The sequence below is a fragment of the Syngnathus acus genome, chromosome 4 (assembly GCF_901709675.1).
Source record: "Syngnathus acus chromosome 4, fSynAcu1.2, whole genome shotgun sequence".
Taxonomy (NCBI): Eukaryota; Metazoa; Chordata; class Actinopteri; order Syngnathiformes; family Syngnathidae; genus Syngnathus; species Syngnathus acus.
The window spans coordinates 9,946,620-9,969,829 of record NC_051090.1 but is presented as its reverse complement, the minus strand read 5'-3'; the positions used below and the strand labels follow the sequence as shown (position 1 = coordinate 9,969,829).

The following is a 23,210-nucleotide window of genomic DNA, read 5'->3' as shown; positions in this document are numbered from 1 at the left end:
ACAAAATTGTCATAATTGTCTTATAAAAAAAGTGATATCGAACATCCCTTTAGTCTGCTCTTAAGAAAGTCAAAGAAGACTCAGGCGGGATGCTTTAAATTGGCCCCCGTGCGAAGGGTGCCCGCCCCCCCAAAAAAAACAAAGCCCACTCCCCTTATAGTCTGGTCTAATGTGGCTTTATTGACTGTGACAAACTGAGCATGGAGACGATGACTAAACAATTAAACGTGGCCCCAGAGGCCGCCTCATTACACACACGCACAAACCCGCACAAACCCGTCAACAGCTTTTGTGTGTCTTTGTGTGCCTCACCATGTGTGTGTGTGTGTGTGTGTGTGTCGAACTGTCACACTACTCTGCCGAATAACAGGAACTCAAGCTTGTTGTCTCAAAAGCGTTTTGTTGTTTTAAACATGCTCCATAAATAACGTTGAGCAAACACGCATCATATTGTTTTTTACTCATGTGTGTGAGAGCATTTCAGTTATGCTGTGAGTGTCTTCCAGTGTTGGGCCTGAGAGCATTTTGGTGGTGTAAAGCGTTTTACTTATTTACTGTTTGCATTTTCCGCGTGAGAAGCTTCGGTCTAACTGTGCCATCTGTTGGAGGCAGTGGGGCACTGACCTACTTGCCCCTACACACACACCGAAGCACACCATCTCGTTCTGCCACTTTTGCAGGGTCGATAATGGTCCTGCTTGAACCCTGACCTTTGGTGTCCGTCAGGGTCAGGGCCACCCCCACCCCCCCCTTCCATGAAGTTCCCCCATTGTTGACATATGACTTTTAGCCTCGGATGCTAATTGGCTGATTGGTGGCTAATGCAACGGGCGCCTGTCACTTGTCGTCAGCGGCAACGACGTCGGCACGTTCCCGTATGTCTGAACGTCTTTATTAGCGTGACGTCATCTGTCTCTGGTTATTACCACCTCCTGGAAGCAATCACACACACGCAAACACGTATAGAGCACATGTGTGATGTTTAAGGGACGCGTGTTCGCAACGGCTTTGTTACACGCTGGACCTAATTGAAAAAATGTGTGTCGTCATCAACCCCCTACCGCAATAATCTGATGACATCAGCGAGGAAAGGCATCAATTACATTTTACGCCTGTGCGTAAAATTGTCAAGTCCATGATGACACCCCTAGGGCTGGGGAGTTTATTACTGTTGAGAAAGAAAAGTGGTACATATCAGAATAATTTGACATTCATGAGATTAAAAAAATTATATCCTTTTTAAAAATTAGATAAAGTAATGGAATTTATAAGTCATATTGGGAAAAGATTCTATGATTCGTTTGAGGAAAAATGTTTTCGGTATAAATTAAATTAGATTTTGGGGGGAAAAAAAAGATGATTCCACTAAAAAGAAGTCATATAAAAAAATGGAAATTTGTTAGATCATCGTTCATCGAGAGCAGCGACGTAGAAAAATTAAAAAAAAGATAATGATTAAAAAAAAATAAGGCTTGCTATTATAAAACATGTTCTGACTTTTCCTGCAATGTAAGAACTTGTTTGTCCCAACAGGTTCCCCTCCCACTGACCTCGGCAGGTTCGACTAACAGATGACAATGTGGAGCACGGCAAGCACACGTTCCAGGCAAGTCACAATTGAAGCATTTAAAGGGTGTCACTTCCAGTTATTCACGCGGTTTTTTTTGGGGTGGGGGCGGGGTGTTGGGTTCATAATGGGGCCATTGAGCAGCTTGAGTTCAAGTCGCACTGGCGCTTGACACCTGCAAATTGGCCGGCCGGCCACACTGGCCCAGGAGCTTGTAAATCACCGTTGCACTCTCAAAACGATTCCCCAACCGCCACCACGTCCGACCCAGCTGATGACATTTTTTTGACCGTATTCTTAAAAACCTACGATGATTTTATTCTTTTCTTGAAGGCGTCTGACAACGTGGTAATAAAAGTGACGGCCTGACCCGTAACCCAACGCTTTAGGCAAACACGTACATATCACTCTGACGCCACAGTAGTTGCTCTCACACGACCCCCCCCGCCACCTCCGCCAGGTAAACACACCTGTTTATTTATCATTTTATGCAAACGTTACACTAATATGTTTGCAAAGTCTGCGACACCGAGCCAGAGCCTGGCGGCCCGCTGCCCAAGGTCAAGCAGACAGACAATGAGGCATCTGTCTTTGCATGCACACACACACACACACACACACACACACACACACACACACACACACACACACACACACACACACACACACACACACACACACAGTGGTGCTCACGATTCACACGGCAAAGTTCATGTTCACGTTTTTGCTCGACATATTCCAAACCTTCTCGATGGCATGTAGCAATGCTAACCGCTCATCCACTGATCTGGAACTGATTTAAGTGGAACAAAACCAGAACCAAAATGTTGGAGTGCAAATGCAGCTTCGATGTTTGCTTTGTTGACAAGGGGTCTTTCCATTTGGGCTCTGCATAATTGCTCAATGTATGGATTCAATGGCGGGCGAGGGGTTAGGAAGGGGGGGTCTTCTTTATCCATCAGTCATTGCGAAGTAACTTTAGCCGACGCGGGGGCCGACGCGGGGGCCGGCTAACGAGGCAGCTCATCTCTTTGGCGTTTGACTCGCCGTCTGAAAGGCGGGAAGGTTTCAACCTGGCTCCGCTCGCTTCATGTTAGGCGGCAAGCCGTCTAATGGGAGCCGACAGGCCGTTTTGGGGGCCATTAGCCATCGTAAAGTCGCCGTTTAGGCCAAATTACGTCCATTTGCTTTTGATGTCGCACGCCGCCAAATTGTCGATCTGTTCGCTCCAATTTGATCTCACGCTAGCCAGATGTCTCACGACGCAACTTCTTAAATATGGCGGCAAATTGGATGCAGAACGTAAAGACAGCTTCATTGATATCTTTGTTCTGTTTCTTTCCAAAAAATGAAATGAATCCAGTGAAACCTAAATTGAGTGGCTTTCATAAATAGTTGTAGAGAGAAGATCAGAAGACTGCCTGGTGGCCAAGTAGCCACTTCTGAAGGAACAGACTAGGAAATGAAACACCATCATTTGGTTAGCGGAAAACATTTAGCCACAGATATGTTTCAAATGTTTGCATGAGGGCTAGCTTTTAGCTCAACAACGGCCGATCCATTTCACCGTCAGAGAGCAAGTTGCCTCTGTGCCTTTAACCTGAGCAACAGAAAAGTCAACAAGTTGGCCAGTTACCTAACTACAAGACCAGAAACATTTCTCCTGTTTTCTCAAACGACATTAGAGAGTTTGTTTACTATGTGATGACAGACTGAAAAGATGTATACATCAACATTTTAATTGTTTACACGCTTCCGGCGCAAGCCTAAGCTATTTTTTTTTCTTTTCCCCCCAGTTCCCCCAATGAGGTTTGTATTAGGAGAGGAAGCGAGGGCAGATGCCGGGTGGAGTGGATTACCCGTAAAACGTCAAGTGGCCAGCAGGTGGCCGAGGTGTGAAGGTTTCATCATTAAACAGAGAGGCCGTAATAAAAGATGAGCTTGGCAGGGGCGGCTCGCCCCCGGTGGGGGGTCGCGCTTATGTTGGATTCGGGTTTCCTTCATCTATCGGCGACAATTACCACCTCGGACGCCTCTTACGTCTTTTCGGAAACCTCCAAAGAGTTTTTTAGGGGGGTATATTTCACGTTTGATCCACCTCCTGAAAAGAAGCCCACCATTATTTCTGGTCCAAAACAGGACTCTGGAGGATCGAAGCAACTCGACTTGAACCAAATAGTTGAAATATTGCTTTTCATTTGGGGCGTAGCCTCGCCCCCCCTCCCCCCTCCCAGGGTGAAATGAGCTCAACCGGCACAGACTGACATCTTAATGTTCAACCCGACCAAAATTGCTCCACATTCTTGCGTGGAATCAATTTGAAAACGGACACGATGCTTTGTGGGCATTTTTTTCTTTTTTTTTGTGTGCCAGAGAACCCCACCATAAAAACGCATTGTTTCAAAACCGGCAGGGTGCCGAAGGTGAACTGTGACCTAGTGAGGGTTGACCGTGTGGCGTGTTTTTATCTGCGTTCGGTGGGCTTGATGACACGAAGCCCTAAAGTGTGATTTATGTTGCCGAGGTCTAATTGGCAGAGAACGTCGGGCCCAAACTCCACAGAGGCCGCCGGCACCGTCATCCATCTTTTATCCCGCTTTACCATTGCGTGATGATTTAACACCGTCCACCACCACATCGCTTTTATTTTACAGCGAATAAAATACAATAAAATAAAAAGCAGTGCAAGGAGCTTATAAAGGCTTCATTTAATTTCCCAGCTGTTTCAAATGCGTAAAAGACGTCAAATGTTAACGTCTTGGAATCGGATAGCTTTTGAAGTGGCGCATGGACGTACGAGCCGTCTGCTTGAAGCCAACATTCAAACGGCTTCATTATGTCATCGTTCCCTCTCTTTTTCTTCCCTCTGTATTTTTAAAACTCATCCTTGGCAACGCTAGGCTCCATAATCAAGTTCATCAATCATTATGAAATTTGGTGGACTCGTATCACAACAGGACACACACGCCATAAAATTGAACAGAAAGTTAGCCATATTGGTTTGAAAAATCAGTTGGTTCACAAAAGAATGGACCCATTCACTATTTGGGTTCATTTAACCTAACAAAATAACCCAATTTTGAGTGGAAAGATTTGATTTGATTGGCTCGTAAAATGAGGACATTTATCCACCTCAACCCGGAGCCGTGTTATAAAAAAGGAAAGAAAGAAGAAATGTACATCTTGGCCAGGCGTGAACAATTGCCTCCAGATTGTGCATACAGGCAGGCCTCTTCTCCTTGGATCTTCCAAATGTTATTGAAGGAGGGAAAGTCGTTAGAGAGAGAGAAAAAACCCATCACGTTTCAAGTTTGGTGGTCACAGCAGGAGGCCTCCCCTCCTTCTTGCTCTCTCTCATGTCTATTCACTATGCTTTGTGGATTTTGAAAAGAGAGATTGATAGCAATTGTTTCCTCTCATAATTTAATATCTGAACATGAATATCAATATCCGTGTATGGATCGCAATCAAAACGGACACAGCATGACGGAATTACGATATTGAGTGTTGACTCACCTGGGCGAACTCTCACCCGTGCAAAGTGCAAAAGAAGGTTTTACGAGCTCACCTTGAAAATGCATGAAGACTCGTTTCTCGCTAGCTTCCTCCAGCGGCAGATGGACTTTTCCCACTTGGCATGGTCACCTTTGACCTGCACTTTAAAGACAGCAAGATGCTGCCGGTGTGTGTCGAGAGAAAATAGTGAAACCTGAGCATGGATGAGAAGCAAGTAAATGTTTCCTGGCTGATGTGGAAATTATTTATGATCCTCTTATTTATGATGGCTTCTATTTTTGTTCTTGCCTTTGGATACTTTGAGATCAGTTCATCTTCAGCTCCATTTTTACTGTCAGATTTCCACAACATACAGCCTAGATTTAAATCATCAGTCATCATATTTACAATTAAAAATATAATCAATTAAACAATACACAATTTGTTTGATGATTTTTGAAGACAAAATTGCTGGCTCATCTTTTCGATTTTCTTGGCCCTCACTTGTGCGGTTGTACCTAATGTGGCTTCACATGGCACATTGTTTGTATTTGAGCAACTGTATTCAAAAGCCCAAATTCTGTCCAACCATCTGTGAAACAGGAAGTTGCTCCCATGTGACGGCCACGTGTTGTTGAAGCTACGAGAAGGTGAGAAGAGAGACAGACATCATGCTCCAGACTCTGGCCCTGCAAGTCGCGTTGGGTGAGTCAAAGACAACAGGACATACTTTGGAAATGAAACAGGCAGCCAATATCCTTTCGGGAGTCCACTCCCCACCTGTTTGTTGTTTACCAACATTCTCAGAGGTTCTCTTGTTGTTTCTGCGCTACATCAGCAGTCCAGCCAAACACTGATCGGGTATCAACATTTACAGTGAGACCTCAATAAATTGGCAAAATCTCAGCCCTTGACACCACGTTCATGAGCAGACCCACAAGAAAGTCTTAAGATGCCACGTGTGATAAAAAAAATAAAAAAAGTGAAGTCAGCAATTTTGGTATGACCTTTACTCGTAATTGTGTATCAGGGAGAACTCTTTAAGGTCAAATAACTCTTTGACATTTTCAAATGCTCACCAAATTTGGCAGTTGTGTTCATCTTTTTGAATATTGTCATCTTGTATCCATCTGGATCCAAAACGCCCTCTAACATTTATTTTTTAATCGATGACGGTAAAAGTACGCAATTTAGCATACACTGATTGCAAGGGGACAGGGGGTAAAAAACACAAGTTATAGTCTGCTACCATCTGCTGGTGAGGTTTGGAAATGTATGAATTCAAATATTCCAAAACAAAATATATCTTTATTCTAATTGATGACATTATTTTGTAGCACTTTCAATACGGCAAAAGTCCACCATATTCGAAGCCAAGACTGGCAGTTAAATAAATCGATTAAAATAGCAATAGGGTGCGTGCTGTTTCTCAATCCATGTGTCCATGTTTCCTCAGGTGAGGCTGTGCTCTTGAAAATGCCAAAAATGGAAACTAGAAAACACACATTTCGTTTTGGAGCAGGTAAGAAAATATGTTCAAATTTATGCAAAGTACCATACCTTCAAATACATTCGAGTTAACTGCAAGCAATAGGAACACGCTCGTTTGGTACTCTCCACAAGTGTGTTGAGACATTTTAACCAATAGAGGGCAGCAGACTATTGTGCACACGCATAGCTGTATTTCTCGTGCGTGTGTGTGCGCATGGGTTTGTGTGGCCCTTTATGGAGGCAGCTTTCCAAAAGTCAAAGGTTAGCTACACGAGGGCAAACCTGCCATTTAATGAGTTAGTCAATAAATAACCAGAGAAAAGTAACGTTGTGAGACTCTTCCTTATTGTTGGATGCCTGCAAGCACCCCCCCAACCCCTTGCATTCCCACTGGTACACTTTGCAGACCAAGGTCAAGGTTTCATTAAATATGATTTAAAAAAACAAAACACTGATGTTCTTTCCACAGAGGCTATCAGCATCTGCGGTGATAAATAGATATTAAAATCCACGCAGCCGCCACGCTTTTATTGGCCGTGTCGGCGCCAGATAAATGATGAAGTCACTCAAATGCAGCCGGGCGAAGGCACAAGAAGAACGGGCGGCATATCTAAAAACACAATCTCGATTATATTTCGGCCAATGAGCTGCATTTGATTATTTGTACAGTTTACATCGGCACAAATTCTCCACCTACTATATACAGACAGACAGACAGACAGACAGACAGATAGATATAGATAGAGATAGATAGATAGATAGATAGATAGATAGATAGATAGATAGATAGATAGATAGATAGATAGATAGATAGATAGATAGATAGATAGATAGATAGATAGATAGATAGATAGATAGATAGATAGATAGATAGATAGATAGATAGATAGATTCTATATTTAGATATTTATTATATATATTTAGATATTTCAATACATGGGTTGCAATATGATTCAAGGAGCGATTTGATTCACTGGGATTCCAATTGGATTCAATATGGTATAGCTGAGTAAAGATGCACAAATGCAGCCGGGCGGTGCCGTCTAATTCCTGGATGAAGCAATGTAGTGACTCCTCTCAGCTGTTCCAGTTGGCTTTTACAGGTCTGAAGGTCATTCTGGTAACAACGTTGGCACATTTCCACATTTTCTACATCGCCACCATTACACTGTAAAAAAATGCCATCACATTTTACACCTGTTGAACCCTGTTTTGTTTTTTTTTAGCCATCATGTTTTTTTTGTTTTTTTTTAATGGAGCGTAACCCTGATGTGAAACATTAACTTGTATTCACACCATTTATGGGAGATGCAGCGGACAAAGTTGTCGCTGGGCCGATTGAGGCACCGTAAATGCACTGCTAATGAGTAATAAATGTGTGAGGTCACAGCTGTGTGAGTAGGTGTGTGTGTATGTGTGTGTGTGTGTGTGCGTGTGTATGTTTGTATGTGTGTGTGTTTGTGCGTACATGGGCATGTTTCTTCGAATTTGGATTTGAAGGAGAGAGAGAGAGAGAGAGGGGGAGAGAGAGAGTGTACAACAACAAAGTATTTTGCACCGTTACTTCTCACCAGAGTCCAATTGGGTACATTGTCCCAACATCCACAAGGAGGCGTCCTATTTATAGTCAAGCAGTGAAGACCACTGACAACCAATTATTGCTGACCTCCAATATGTTTACAAAATGAGAAACTAAGTTCACTTCAAACTGTGCTTCTTCTCTTCTCATCCATCCATTCACATGCATGACATGCAGGCGGGTGTGTGCGGTTGTGGCTGACCTTTGCACCTGCTGTGTGTGTGTGGGCGTGGGTGTGTGTGTGTGGGGGGGAGCTATAAGAGCAGCAGGCCAGGCCGCCCTCCACCGAGCAACAGGTGTCCCAGGTGTAGCGTCCCCCTTCGGTTTCGGGAGTTCGGCACCAAGTGGCACGACCTCTCTTGGCTCTGTTGATAAGAAGACGTGGCGTGACGCAGCGCAGCAACCCGGGAAAAAACTCACTTGGCCATTCCGTCATAGACAAGACACGCAAATTCAGGTGAGTCTCACCGGAGTCGATTGACAATTGGTGCACAGCAAAGGCGATTGCTCTACGACTGCAAGGGAAGCTCAGCTTCCCCAAAAAATAAGTGATCAAATATATACTGTTGTGTGTACATGTCATTGACCAAATATGTGCTACAACGTGCTCAACTTTTGTTCAGAATCAGCTTCTTATCACTGGTAATGATGCAGCTTTCCTCTCACCCATTCCAACCTTTTTAGTACCACGACCGGATTTTTGTCAGACAATATTTTCATTGACTGGTGTTTGATGACGTCACGATTTTTGCAAAGAAAACGTCTCAAAACAATTTTAGAAAAATCAAATCAAATGTCGAATGCATCAATAAATCAAATAATCATAGACTGCACATTGTTTTTAGAAGTTTTCGTCCGTGTTTGAACTACAATCCCATTTTTGCAAAACAGACCAACCACAATCTTAAAAGTCTTTTCAGCCAATATAGCGTGACGTCTTCAAAAGTATTAGTGAGCCGATATGAATACTGAGTGGATGTGTTGCCTACACCGGCTTTTAAGGTGTGGTAGATAAATACAACAAAATACGACAGGTATAAAAACGCACCTAAGCAACTTTACTCGTAGCGTCCTCATAACATTGCGCCAACAGCATGAGTAATGTGAGGAATGTTTTGTTCACATCACGAGGTGTAGGAGAGAATCTGGTCCATTAATCAAAATAAAAGATTGTCAGATAAATAAAACGGAAATAATGCAAGTTATTTATACTTTCTTTTGCGGCCCGGTCCCAAATTATCCGGTCCGCGGCCCGGGGGTTGGAGACCCTGCTTTAAAAAGTGTAGACGCCGGCGGTCCACCGAATTCAATTGGGAAGCGAAACGAGACGCGTCTTTGGATAAATGCTAGGCTTTGTCCCGCCAATCGGACGCCCAGCTACTCTGCGGGTCTATGGGGTCTCGTCCGCCCAAAAGAGCGAATCAGCGATCTTTTGGTGTAAATATCAGTGGGAGCATTTTTTAATTTTCATTCTGTTCAGAGTTTAACTGGAGACTTTCCTAATCCTTTTGTTTTTTTGTTTTTAAAACGACGAGCGACAAACCGAGCGTCTATTTCTGGTTTGTTCTTTTGGAGACTGACTTTTATCAATCACTTTTATCACTCTTTCTGACTTCTATCGCAGTTTCTGTCCCTACCGAGCAGCAGGTAAATAAAGCGACACATTTTATTATGTAGGCTGAAATTGAAGTTCCCCTCCTTGAAAGACCAGCATCCGAATTTGAGCTTGCCCTCCTTGAGAGACCAACATCAACCACTGGTGCACAGAAAAGAAAAGAGATGCCGTCATATTGTGCTTGATTTGGAAAAGGCAGAGTTGAAAGCAAGATGATCCTTTGGAGATCGCAAAGAAAATCTGTAAATGCCTTCTCTTTACTCCACAAAGTTCCAAATTGTGCCACACGCTTAACAAAGAAATGTCTTAGCGTGCCGTCTGACACGCGTTTGTCGGCGTTCCAATTTCCGTGCGCAACTCCAATCTGTCAGTTATTTGTTTCATTAGAAATCAGAAAAACAAAAACATGCCTGATTACTTTGCAATCAAATTACATTTAATCAGGGAAAAAAATACAAAGTGACGATTGCTTTCAGCATAACATTGCAGAAAAAGTCTAATAAAGTCTGTTTGATGTTCTTTCACACACAACGGACTAAAAGGTGATTTCCTTTTCTAGATACAGTCATGGGTCCCAGACCACAAGTGGGGACTGAGTCCTCCCCCTCGTCCCCCAGCTTTGGTATGTTGCAGCCCAGCCGCCATGTTGAGCCCCCGCGTTGTTTCCGCCCAATAATGTTGTACCTCTTTAACAGAAGACAACGATAAGGGTGGGAAGGACGGCGCCATGATGTCGTCCTACTCCACCGTGGACCTGGTCAATGACGACGTGGCAGAAGAGGATCCGTGGGACCTACCGGAGCTCAAAGACACGGGTGTCAAGTGGTCAGGTGAGCACGGTCGGACCGAAGAGGTTAAGGTTGCAGAACGTTTGTCTGAATTCTGTTCAGAAATTCAGCCACCAAAGCCAGTTTCTTTGAACTATGTGACATTTGTTAGGGAGGTATGTCATGAGTAGACCCACAAAAAAGTCTCAAGAACCCACACTTCGAAATGCACAGAAAGTTTTGAAGTGGCCATTTCCAATTCTTAAGGAGCACCACACAGCTTGGGTCTAAATCCCCTTAACTTTGAAACATTTTCCCAACGCCTGCAAAATTTGGCGCAACACCTCTAAGCTGGCATCATCAGCAAAATTCGAGCTCGATGACGGACGCCAAGTGTCTTTCAGATCTGGACACCAAGGGGAAGATCATGCGAGTGTTGACCTCCATCATAAAGCTGGTGCTACTGCTGGGACTGCTCTACTTGTTCATCTGCTCGTTGGACGTGCTCAGCTCGGCCTTCCAGCTGGTCGGAGGTGAGCCCGACGGAGTTGCCTCTGCTTCGTACATTTTTCTCGCCGTGTTGTCATCTTTGGCGTTTTGTGCACAGGCAAAGCCGCCGGCGACATCTTTAAGGATAACGTGATCCTGGCCAACCCGGTGGCCGGTCTGGTGATTGGCGTCATGGTCACAGTGTTGGTGCAGAGCTCCAGCACCTCGTCATCCATCGTGGTCAGCATGGTCTCCTCTGGATGTAAGAAATGTTGACCCAAATTAAAAATCTCATCATCAGGATAGTACCAGATAAATTGTCTCACTTATGTTTTTGTATTTTTTATTTTTTATTTTTTGCAGTGCTGGACGTTAGGTCAGCAATTCCCATCATCATGGGCGCCAACATCGGGACGTCGGTTACCAACACCATCGTGGCCATGATGCAGGCCGGCAACCGCAACGAGTTCCGCAGGTAGACAAAACCCCAGCAAAGGTTTTTGGTGTCAAAGGAGGTCACCATGCGTCTTTGCACCGTCCACTGCACAGGGCCTTTGCCGGCGCCACCGTGCACGACTTCTTCAACTGGCTCTCCGTGCTGGTGCTGCTGCCCTTGGAGGTGGCCACAAGGGTCCTGGAAAAGCTCACCAACCTCATCATCAAGTCCTTCCAACTCGAGACTGGGAAGGACGCGCCCGACCTGCTCAAGACCATCACCAAACCGCTCACAGACTCCATCATCCAGGTGGACCAGCCACACGGCTTCTCCTTGGCCTCTACTATTCTTAATTTGACCTTTTGACCCCCCAAGTCACAATTGTAGCAGACCAGCGTACGCACGACACACTTTAAGGATTTTCTTTTCCTTTCTCAGCTGGATAAATCGGTCATCACTGGAATCGCCACCGGTGACGCGGAAGCCAAAAACAAGAGTCTGATCAAAGTCTGGTGCAAGAAGAAGGTCAACACGGTAAGGAAACATGCTTGGATGCTGAATGGATGGCCTGGACTTGACAATGTTAAGAAATGAACTGGTTTGTGGAAATTTCAGTGGCTTCATGATGCCGTAAAATTATGAAATGAGATGAAATTAACGAGACGGAATTGTCAGCTTTCTACCGATCCCCCTAAGTCGAGTCAATTGAGTTACCCGCTTGATCCATTTTTCTTGTCTCTTGGGGAAATGAAGACTTTCTGGAACGAGACAGTGGACAGCTGCCCCGTCGGCGCCGTCTGCTGGATGGAAGGCAACGAAACGTTGACTGAGATGAACACCACCTGGACGAAGTACCTAGAGAAATGTAAGCAAGCCTTTTAGTAAATACCTGAAGTGGAATATGAGACAATGACCCCCCCACGCCCGAGGCCCGCTTGGACAATGACCACCTTTGACTGGTCCTGATTGCTGATTCTGCAAATAACTTTGACTTGCTCAATGAGACTATTCATACCAATCGGAGTGCCTTGAAGAGCACTATCGGCGTGACATGACAGTAGAAATGAACTTTAATTTTTTTTTTTTTATTGAACCAGTCTCTCAGTTAGCTTAGCACGTTTTCCATGTGTGCCGACAGGCCCCCACATCTTCGCCAACGCCAACCTGCCCGACCTGGCGGTGGGTCTGATTCTGCTGGGTTTGTCGCTCTTCATCCTCTGCAGTTGCCTCATCCTCATCGTCAAGCTGCTCAACTCCATGCTCAAGGGCCAGGTGGCCGTCGTCATCAAGAAGGTGCTCAACACAGGTGAGGGACAACGCCACACATTTTGTTTTCCGCGACGCTTGACACCACACCCTCGGGCTCCTCCCGTCCTGAACCGCGTGATGAAGAAAGCTCAGGGACAAAGCGTGTGGTGATCCGACTTGCGTCGTCCTTATTTGTCCTGTTTCTGTGATGGCCGCAGACTTCCCTTTCCCGTTCACCTGGGTGACGGGTTATATCGCCATCCTTGTGGGGGCCGGGATGACCTTCATCGTCCAGAGCAGCTCTGTCTTCACGTCAGCGATAACGCCTCTTGTCGGTGAGTTGAAATCATTCAAATAGTTTGAAGGCCGGCGCTACGGAAACCTCGTAGGTAGCTTCACAGCTCCGAGGTCGGATGGTGATAATGGCTGGCGACCGTTGCCACTCACATTTTGGACTTGGCTCACTGGCAACCTCTGGCAACTCGTGTCTCACTAGGTATCGGCGTCATCAGCCTGGAGCGGGCTTATCCTCTAACTTTGGGTTCCAATATCGGAACGACCACTACGGCCATCTTGGCGGCTATGGCTAGCCCGGGAGAGAAGTTGGCCAACTCGCTCCAGGTATGAGAAGAAGAAGAAGTGCCGGCGTGTCTTGGTTGTAATCATGTGCGTTTCTTGTTAGATTGCGCTCTGCCATTTCTTCTTCAACATCATGGGCATCATTTTGTGGTATCCCATCCCGTTTACACGGATCCCCATCCGGCTGGCCAGGGGCTTGGGTAACCGCACGGCCGAGTACCGCTGGTTCGCCGCCTTCTACCTCGTCCTGTGCTTCCTGATTTTGCCGCTCACCATATTCGGCCTGTCGCTGGCCGGCTGGCAAGTGCTGGTCGGCGTCGGGGTGCCCGTGGTAGTGTTGGTCATCTTTGTGGTTGTGGTCAACATCCTGCAATCACGCTACCCTCGCTGTCTGCCACCCTTCCTGCGCACATGGAACTTCCTACCGCGCCCGCTGCACTCACTGGCGCCCTGGGACAGCTTGGTGACGTCTTGTCTGGGTTTCTGCGGCCACTACTGCTGCTGCATCTGCAAGTGCTGCAGCTGCTGCCAGAAAGACCAAGATGGCCAGGTGGCCGTGCACAAGAAGAGCCTGGAGCTGCACGACAACTCGGCCGCCACACCCCACAACAACGGCAAGGTTATCGTAGGGACTCATCTTTAAAAGCATCGCTTGTGAAACGTGTCCATTTTTTGTACCATCATCTCTCGACGTTAATGATTCCCGCGACTGGACTATCTCCTCCACGCTGTAATCTCAGCTACGCTGCTACGAACTGTCTTAAACGCCTCACCTGATGGCCGTTTATCGATAAAAACCCTTCTATCGCTATCTAAACTTTTTATGGATGGAAAATTCTGAATGTTAAATGTGGAATCTACGTCTTTGTTATCTTCAGTATTTAAGATAAAATGTATGAATTAAATAAATTATCTCTTTTTTTTTTTTAACCTGTGCTTATTTGCTTGTCCCAACAAAAGTATCATGACATTTTTCTGGTGTTGACCAGAGGTACTCAAAGTGAACCGAACGTCTTTCTAAATCAGGGGTATCCAAACAAAACCATGCATGGAAGAATACAAAGGCCAATTTGACATTGTATATATTGGCACTCATGGTGTTCTTCAAACTTCATGAGCCGTCACGCACACGCCCAAACACGCAATTGATAACAGCATCATTGCTTATCATATCTGATGTGCCTTTGAACAGAAACTTTATAAAGCGTCACCCCATGGCATCTCAATCTCGAGATAAGGTTTTTTTTCTCCCAGAAGACATAGTGCACTTTTAGTGCCTTCATAAAAGTTTTCAAAAAAGCAAGCTCCCATGAAGATGACTTTTGTTTTAGTTTGTTCAAATTTTGCCCTTATCCCTTTTTTCACGTCATGTCTGCTTGTTGTGTTTTCGTTGGGACCTGTCGGCTCGCCCGCCCGGGCGTCTATCAATCAGCTCCCTCCAGCCACTCAAGGTGTGTGTCATTGTCTCGTCTGTTTGCTTGCATTTCTTTCCTGGTTTTGCTCAGTCTGCGTCCGCTCTTTATTGCAGTCATGTTGCGCTTGTGATGGTATGCATCTGTCAATTCTCTCTCTTGTTTTTGTTACTAGAAAATGCATGTCGATCAAATGGCGTACAATGTTGCAGTGATTTATCAAGTCCAAGGTCAACACTTGAATGATTGCGTCCAATTTATGTGAACAGCGTCTTTCATCGCAGTTATTAGATCAGACAAAAAGTTGATTTTAAGAAAATGAAAGGCTTTTAAGTGCTTACGGTGCGGAAAAGACGGTAAATAGTTTCATTTGTGTTTCTCTGTGGTCATCCAATATTTGTCAGCGCTGGTATTTGGGCTCTCCCGCGTGACGCTGAAGATAAGACTTGATTTTACGAGCAGATGGAAACTGAAAATGTTGTCCAGTTATCAGATTCACAGGCTGTCCCGTGGCGGTTGAATTCGAAGGCAACGAAGCAAATCTCTCGTCTCATCAAATCGTAAAGTATCGTCTCCTATCGTGTTCACGTGGCAGGGATGATCGGCAAACAATAAAAGGGCTGAGCCCTATGGATGCCTCCTGGAGATTACATAACATGTTTTGACTGCTATCATATAGCCCATAAAACCATTATTTGATTTTTCTTGGTAAACAAAAGACAAGGCGCTAATTTAGCGTATCAGTTATAGTAAATGGTGGTGCGTCACATTGGAAAGAAGTTGAGGCCCGTGTGCTCCTATCTTATCATCATATCTATTTTGGAATTGGATTTTGGCTTTCCAAATCACACGGTTGCCAACCTGCCTGTGACACAAACTCCAATGTTGAAATAGTCTCATTCTGTCAAGAAGTGGATGTGACGTATTTCGAAATGGCCCACAAATTGAGCTCTGGGGAACACCGTATTACTATTTGAAGATTGCAACGGGCAAAGTGAGTAAACATTAGGACGGTTGCTATGACCACTATAGCTTTAAAATCCCAGATAGCACACACCTCGGGAAATTATTGAGGAACCTTTAGCATCACTTGCCCATGTCCGACAGATATGACACGGAGGTCAAAATCAACATTATCACGCAGCAATACTGATCACTGATTTAATCACGGGAATTGATTCACTGTATCGATTCAACGACTCAAACGAAGGAATCGCTACTGACAAATATATATTCATATGTCATATGAATGACTTTTTGTGACAATGTTTTGTTGTCTTGCTTCCTACTCATTGATGTCTCATTTCTTAGATGAGAACAACACTGACTCAAATGACTCAGAGACAGGCCAGGGGGAGTTTGTCATTTGTCAGCGTTCATGTGGCTGTCAACATCCAAGGTCGAGTCCAGTTCAGCGAATCCATTCCGCAAAAGTCAAAATATGTGAGTAAACATCGGCTATCGCCGCAGCGTGAGTGAATGAACAATAGCACAATGTGTGGGGCCACTCAGGAATCTTATCGACTTGCCTTGTTTAGCACACCATCCAAAAAAAAAAAAAAAGGCGGGGCTGAATCAAGGTCAGTAAAACCAAAAGTAGGGGAAAAAAATTCTTGTGATACAAAAGGTTCTTGGCACAACATTGACATTCAGGAGAACGAGGAGGGACTTTCACTTTATGGGAAGCAACGCACAATTCTGCAGCATCACAACTCAACTGAAAACTGTCAATGTTGTTTGGAGTTGGTCAACTCAAAATTAAGTTTTGCTCGTACGAAAATTAGCTTTCTCGCATTTTCAACAAAGAGAGTTTGCATAGCTAATTGTACAAACTTAGCAAATTGTTTGCTTTGTTGTGCTAACAAACACTGTTGCCACAAATGTCGGCAATTGAAAGTTGTTTCAACTTAATGACTCTTTTAGCCCCCCCCCCCAAAAAATATAAGTTGTCTTTTTGACAGTGCGTAAAGGCTGAGAATTTCTCACAGCGACAAACAAGATGGCACCAACCCGAAATGGGGGACAGACGGAGTTGAGCTGACAATTTTCTGCTTTCAGAGGTAGTAAGAGAAGTCACGGCACGTTACACATCACTAACTGCTTGTTATGTCCACAATCTTTCTTCTTTTTATGACTTGAGTGGGGCCCATAGCACGCTTAATAAGGATCATTTGACACAATGAGATAGCCAATGTCCAGCAGAATTGCATAGCCGTGATGTGCTATTTCGAGGCCACTGGTGCACTGGTCTTCGCTCCGCATTACACTTGTGGCTGTCACGTTTAATGCGGGATTTGGACCCAGAAGCAGACAGTAGACGAGAGTGGGAAATCAAAAAGTCTTTATGTACAAAACTTCAAAATAACAACAGAGAACGGAGCTGGACACGAAAGGCATAGAAGGCAAAACCTTATTAGAGAAAATGATGTATTGTGAACAAATAAGGACCTACTAAGTCACTAACATTATCAATGATCATCTATGTGACCAAATAAAGAACCAAAGCCGCTAGCATAATCAAGGACCAACAGTCATAAAGGATCGACACTTGTGACAGTGGCTGCTTTTGGCCATTGTGGAACAAATGAGCTGCTTGAAATTATTTCCCATGGACAAAATTGTCCAGCAGGGTCTGACTTGCAAATATGAGGAAACAGCGACATCTAGAGGCATGTAAGGCAACAGCAAGTCTCAGTAAAGACGACAGACAGACAGACAGCCATCGCAGTTGGGCCTCCAACGCATAAGAAACGCAGCGTGACGCTCGGGAAATAGCAAAGTGTCTTCTTTAATGTCTTATTTATGGACCACGACCTATTTGCATTGGCACACGTTTTAATTATTAAAGCAGACGTGCGCCACATTTATCAAAGGACAATGGTTAGTATGGTACAGTATATGCATAGCGTAGCGTTGTGCAGGAATGAAGTGCAACGTTCTGACTTTCCTCCAGCTTTGAAGGCTTTTCCCCTTTTGAATATCAAACAGAGACAGAAAGAAGAATGCTTCGACTTCTTTGCCTCGTCCTCCTCCTCCGGGGATATTCTAGTGAAGTGCTTGTCAGACCTTTTACACCAAGGGTCATGGAAAAAAAAAAGACTTGGTACTGCACAACTTTTTCCAGATAGCGCCGTATGTTTATGTTTAAGTCAATCAAGTGACAAAAGTTCATGTTGAATGATGATGACAGGCTAATATTGCCTTTTTTTGCTATAGTGCCCTAGGCTAGGCTAGACCGTAGCACTGTGGTATGATGATTGTTGAAAAAAAAAAAGGTTGTCCTTGGTTGGCTTAGCAGCGGAGCTGATGATGAGCAGCTGAACTAATAATAGTAATAATAACAATCATAATAAACAGCAGGCACAATGCACTGGCCTGTTTTTATGGCAGCATCGGCCAAGTTTAATTAAGTTTATCGCCGCCCGATGAGATTACAGACGAGTAAATCTGTCGCCCCTCATTCACGCCCCCAGAGTGTGTGGATACGCTCTGCCCGGCGCCACAGCAATAATGAGTAGTTAGGCGATGGACGCTTCACGCGATGCAGATAAACGCCACACGTGCGCAGAGGCTGAGGCCAAATGAAAATCGAGAACACACTTTCGTAACATATCTGCTGCTGCATAATGGAACTTTTTTGCTAATTTGCCTGCAGATTGCATTCCGTCCTCTGATAATGAAAGTCTGCAGCAACACAAGTTGGATAGCATAGCATAGCATAAAATAGCATAGCATAACATAACGTAACGTAACGTAACGTACTTAAAATTCAGTCACAAGCTGTATTTCCCCTTAACGCCACAAGAGGGAGCCTTGGATATTGTTACAATACACCAGAGGGATCTGTAGTTTGAAGTGGCAGCCATTTTACATTCACACAATCATCGACAGCAAAATAGATGGTATTATTTCTGAGGGTTGTATGAGTTTGTGAAAGTGTTGGAAGTGTTAATTACAGCCAAGATATCAACGTTTTACTGCTGAATACGTAAAGTATGTCAAGACTTGCGAGTCACCGCATGAGTGGAAAAGTGTGTTGTGGTCACATGAAGCAACCGTGTTCCATACTTCTGGGGAAATGAAGGGAAACTATCTCGAAGCCATGTTGCCTTTATGACCGCATATCTTCATGAATATTTCAACACTACTGAGGGAAAAGCAGCACAGGACAATATGAAGACATGGCTGCACAATACTTAAATACTATTGACTTGGTTGGGTGTACATCTTTTAATAGAAACACGGAAGACACATTTTGGAGCAGAGCAAACTATTTTTTCTATTGTTTAATTGGAAAACCAATTGAAGTGCATTAAACTGTAACAGCGCCATCTTCTGGAATAGAATGCACTCCTGGATAATTCTAGCAAAAAAAACATCAACTACAAAAACAGTACCGTATTTTCCGGACTATAAGGCGCACCTAAAAACCTAAAATTTTCTCAAAAGCCGACAGTGCGCCTTATAGTCCGGTGCGCCTTATATATGGACCAAATTCCTAAATTAAACTGGCCCGAAGCATTGTGTCATGAAATCAATCATAAGTGGCCCGCTGAAGACTATGAATCATGAATCAAAAAGACTATGGATCATTATTTTGTGATTATAAAGTAATTTGTTGTGTCTGAAGTTGAAATATAAAAGATAAAATGGAGAATTATTTGATTTGGATTAAAAATCTGACATGATGCATTAATGGTGCGCCTTATAGTCCGGTGCGCCTTATAGAAGGACATAGTTTTAAAATGGGCCATTCATTGAAGGTGCGCCTTATAGTCCGGTGCGCCTTATAGTCCGGAAAATACGGTACTCAATTTACATAGCAAACAATAATAAAGACAAATCTTTTTTTTTTTTTTGAATATTCTAGTGGGATTCGTTTTACAGAATGTTTTAATTTCAAATTAAAACATCTTAGTGAGCAGTGTAAAAGAGTAGCGGATAGCAGCTCACTCTTAGCGTTTGTTGTAAAATGATCTCCAGGCAGGAAAAAGCAGTGCCGAAAGCTTCCAATATTATCCATCCAAGACTTACACAATCTAGCAGGTTAAGACTTATTAAAGCAGGTTAAGGTTTCAAAACAGATATATATTTTTAGCCACCTAATTGTAACTATAGTGATTATTATGAGAGGTCTGAAAACATTGCAGGAAGTGAAGCGCAAGTTAAAGTGGCGAAAACATTATTGGAGACATACAGGTGAGCCGAGTTGGAGACAATTAAAAAAAGGATGAAATTCACTCATACGTGTAACACATTTAACTAAATGTAGTCTGAAAATGGGACATTTGGAGATCGTGTAAGTCTTGGATGGATAATATTGGAAGCTTTCGGCACTGCTTTTTCCTGCCTGGAGATCATTTTACAACAAACGCTAAGAGTGAGCTGCTATCCGCTACTCTTTTACACTGCTCACTAAGAAATGATTTTCTGCCCTGCTTTGTGTTTCTCAGTTGTTAATCTTTAAATACATTCTAGTTATTTGTCACCCAAAACCCTTTCTCACTTTTAGTTTGCAGTGTCACCAAACAAAGAAACAAAAAAAACCTAGCATCAAAGTCACCGTTGTACTTGGCATGTTTCTTCTTTTCATGAGAAGTTTGTTTTCCAACTTTTTGATCAAAACTATTTTTGCTGAAATATGTCCCACTGCTGGTTACTAATGAATGGGGAAAGCTGGAAATTTCTTTTGAGTGGGTGGGGGTGCAAAAGAAGAAAGAGACTCTGCTTTGAAAAATAGGTTTTAACATCTTTTTCACATTATTGACATGTGTGAGGGATGCTGGTAATAACGTGAAGACTAACTGAAGCTAATGTCCTCCCAATAGTCCCTGGGGTTGTGCTTCAAGAGCCCCCAAGTCATAAATCCAACATCTCCACTGAGCGTTTTTTTTAAAGGTAAAAAAAAAAAAAGACAAATGACTTATAATTCAGCTCACGTAAAGATGAAAAATATCAATCCTAAAATAGTTCCAATCTCAGAATAAAGCCGCTGAAGCTCCGCCAGCTGCAGCGGCTTCTTTATATTCATGAGATAAAAGAGAAACATTTTGCAATCTGTGAGCCGGGCAACCACAGCGTTTTTAGATATGCAAATCAAATGAGGTTGCGACCTTGAATTAGCCGCCGTCATTGAAACGAGCCGTGGGCCGTCTGCTTGGCTGCGCTAATAAAAGCGAGAACCCGATGCATCCTGGGATTCCACTCGCAGGCGTCCCGGTGCCGCCTGAGCACGGCCTCACTCGGATAAGGTCGGATCCAATAAGCGGTGATACGAGTTGTTGTCTGTCTCCATGTGTTCCTGCTCCGTTGATGTTCAAGTTGATTCATTTATTTTATAGCAATCCTAGAGTTTTTTCTCTAATATAAATAGGTTTTGAATTCATCTTAGCAAATATATTGTTTAAAAATTTTGCATGAAATGTGGTTAGAAAAAAACTCAGCGGTCAAGAGGACATGTATACTCTTCTATATATATATGTGTATGCAATTTGCATATAAAAGTCGTTTTGAAAAAAATGCAACCTAACTAACTTCATAAAAAAATCCAGATGAAATGAAAATGCAAATGCATATTTGACAATGGTGAAAGTTCATTGGGAGTACGTTTTGCCTGCGGCCTTTAGGATTCCACAAGGCAGGCGTGTGCCCAATGCCGCTCCGCCATTGGCTCGTCCTTGGAAGATTTGTCAGACTTGCTTTACGGGTCACTTGTTGCTTGGCAAAATTTCCCATTTGATGTTTGGATGAACAAGAGAACGTGGGAAAACATCTCCTTGTATGTCTGCTATATGGAAATGAGCTTTTTACCCAAACTTCGAATCAAAAGCTGCAAAGTTTCACAACTCTGCTACCTTCTAGGTGTCTGTTGGTCACTGCAGTTATGTAGATGCTTGGATTGCACAGACAAGGTGGGCAACAGGATAGCTGGGCACCGAAATATGGACTTGACAAATATACGTAGTCGGCACTTTCAGGAGAATCGACTCATGACAATTGCGTTCGTTTCACGAATTGGTCAGTCATGGAAACAAAATCGGAAACCATGCAAAATACTCCAATGTGATGTAAATGACTTGGGCCGTATTTTGGACCCTCCTACCATTGAGGGAAATCGAATTGCAAATGGGAGACCGGCAATGGATTATTTCTACTCCGGTTTGTTTAATGCGGCGTGAACTTCATTCCTCCACGGAACATCTGGGCTGTTTTCACGCCCAAATTGCCAGGTTAAATGTTTTCCTCTACTTTTTTTCCGCAAGTTCCGTCAAATCCCAGCGGTACACCCACCTGAACCTTTGCAGGCGCTAATTGAGCCCCTGAGCTAGGAAACAGGAAGTGGTATTCATGCCACAGCGAACAGATTGATGAGCGCACTGGTAGGGAAGGCGAGCGGGCGGGCGAGCGTGCGGGTGGAGCTTATTTTCTCGCACGCCCTGAAGGAACGGGCATCAATCAACCAATCAATAAGTGCCACCGCGCACACACGTACACAAAACAACAACGGCAAGCAAGGCGGTGCTTGAAATATCAAGCATTTAATTTGATCTTTTCCAAATAGACTCAAAGTGCTTTCATCAGCAACATGGAGACACTCGAGCTTGTCCAATTTGACAGAATGTTCGATAACAGCTTAACACCGATACCAGTTTAAGTAGCCACCGATACCACTAATACATTTGAAAAAACTCATTTCATTTAACACAATGAATTTTTTTCCCTGACACAGACGATGATTCGCCATCGTGTCGAGTATCGGGCGCTGGTATCAGCGGCCCCCCCAGTACCCGATACCTCAAAATACCTGGTATCAGGACTTGCTTACCCCTTTTCTAAATAGTCTGTGCTTAGTAGTGACTAGCTGACAGATGTCTTCATAGATGTTCGTAGATGTTCATGTTGCTTGTGTATGTGGACGGCAGACACGTTTCCGCAAAGTGTGTACGTAAACGGCGCTTGGCAAAGAGGCTAAACGTGTTAATTGGAGGATAAGCCATCTTTTCGAGAAAGCACCGACAGCTGGCTTAAATAACGTTATGGCTTTTAGAACAGCATGTGGTTAGCGAACAGCGTGTGTACGCGTGTGTGGCTAAGCTGACGATTTGCCACACCGAGGCGAAAAAAAAAAAGAATATTTACTGTGACAGCCACGTGGAACCTAGCCCCCTGCCAAGTAGCTGCGATGCTTTTTTTTCCGTTGAACGCGCTCCTGGAAAGAATGACAAAATCCACGAGTGAACCTGGCCGAACACAGAAATGCCTAAATTTTCAATTTGGGACAATTTGGATGAATTTCAAAACACAAAATTGTTGAACTTATCGCACCACAAAACAGATATATGTATCGTATTTTTGTTACCTTGAAGGAAATGTTAAATGTTTTGGAAATTGGTTGAGTCCAATGAATTTTGTTTCTGATTTACTTATTTATTATTGGGACCTCGTCAGGCCATAAATTGACCCCTCAAAATTGGCTTCAAATCAGCCTTAAAGTCCTGAAGTGGCGCTGGACTCTTGTTTTGCAGGGAATAG

The 23,210-nt window shown here is 43.8% G+C and overlaps 2 protein-coding genes and 1 long non-coding RNA gene across 6 annotated transcripts in view; all 3 read left to right on the top strand.

The window, feature by feature from the left end:
* prdm5 (PR domain containing 5) overlaps window positions 1-1,612 on the top strand; it is a 44,547-nt gene extending 42,935 nt beyond the window's left edge. For both annotated transcript variants that reach the window (XR_005097658.1, XR_005097659.1), the window contains one exon: window positions 1,534-1,612. The gene's annotated coding sequence lies outside the window, so the exon portion shown is untranslated. The remainder of the gene's footprint in view (window positions 1-1,533) is intronic.
* A 1,754-nt stretch (window positions 1,613-3,366) lies between these two features.
* LOC119121340 lies at window positions 3,367-7,306 on the top strand. 2 transcript variants are annotated; one of them, XR_005097662.1, is made up of 3 exons: window positions 3,367-3,460; window positions 5,666-5,767; window positions 6,519-7,306. It is a non-coding gene; the product is annotated as an uncharacterized LOC119121340 (long non-coding RNA). The 2 variants fall into 2 exon arrangements; XR_005097661.1 differs by lacking the exon at window positions 6,519-7,306 and having other exon boundaries at window positions 5,666-6,036.
* A 1,070-nt stretch (window positions 7,307-8,376) lies between these two features.
* On the top strand, window positions 8,377-14,193 carry slc34a2b (solute carrier family 34 member 2b). Of its 2 annotated transcripts, none has more exons than XM_037250309.1 (13): window positions 8,377-8,589; window positions 10,307-10,369; window positions 10,443-10,577; window positions 10,919-11,047; window positions 11,122-11,265; window positions 11,367-11,478; window positions 11,553-11,748; window positions 11,878-11,973; window positions 12,193-12,304; window positions 12,578-12,745; window positions 12,906-13,022; window positions 13,184-13,308; window positions 13,370-14,193. In XM_037250309.1, exons 2-13 carry the CDS (start codon window positions 10,315-10,317, stop codon window positions 13,907-13,909), a joined length of 1,929 nt encoding a protein of 642 aa, XP_037106204.1. In that variant the 5' UTR covers window positions 8,377-8,589; window positions 10,307-10,314; the 3' UTR covers window positions 13,910-14,193. The 2 variants fall into 2 exon arrangements, with proteins under 2 accessions (XP_037106204.1, XP_037106205.1); XM_037250310.1 differs by having other exon boundaries at window positions 10,290-10,369.
* The last annotated feature ends 9,017 nt before the right edge of the window (window positions 14,194-23,210 follow it).

Excerpts from the sequence above, each read along its gene's own strand:
- slc34a2b (XM_037250309.1), top strand. The coding sequence starts at position 10,315 with ATGGGTCCCAGACCACAAGTGGGGACTGAGTCCTCCCCCTCGTCCCCC. Across the intron at positions 10,578-10,918 it reads CACGGGTGTCAAGTGGTCAG|ATCTGGACACCAAGGGGAAG; the intron begins GTGAGCACGGTC and ends AGTGTCTTTCAG. Across the intron at positions 11,266-11,366 it reads CAGCATGGTCTCCTCTGGAT|TGCTGGACGTTAGGTCAGCA; the intron begins GTAAGAAATGTT and ends TATTTTTTGCAG.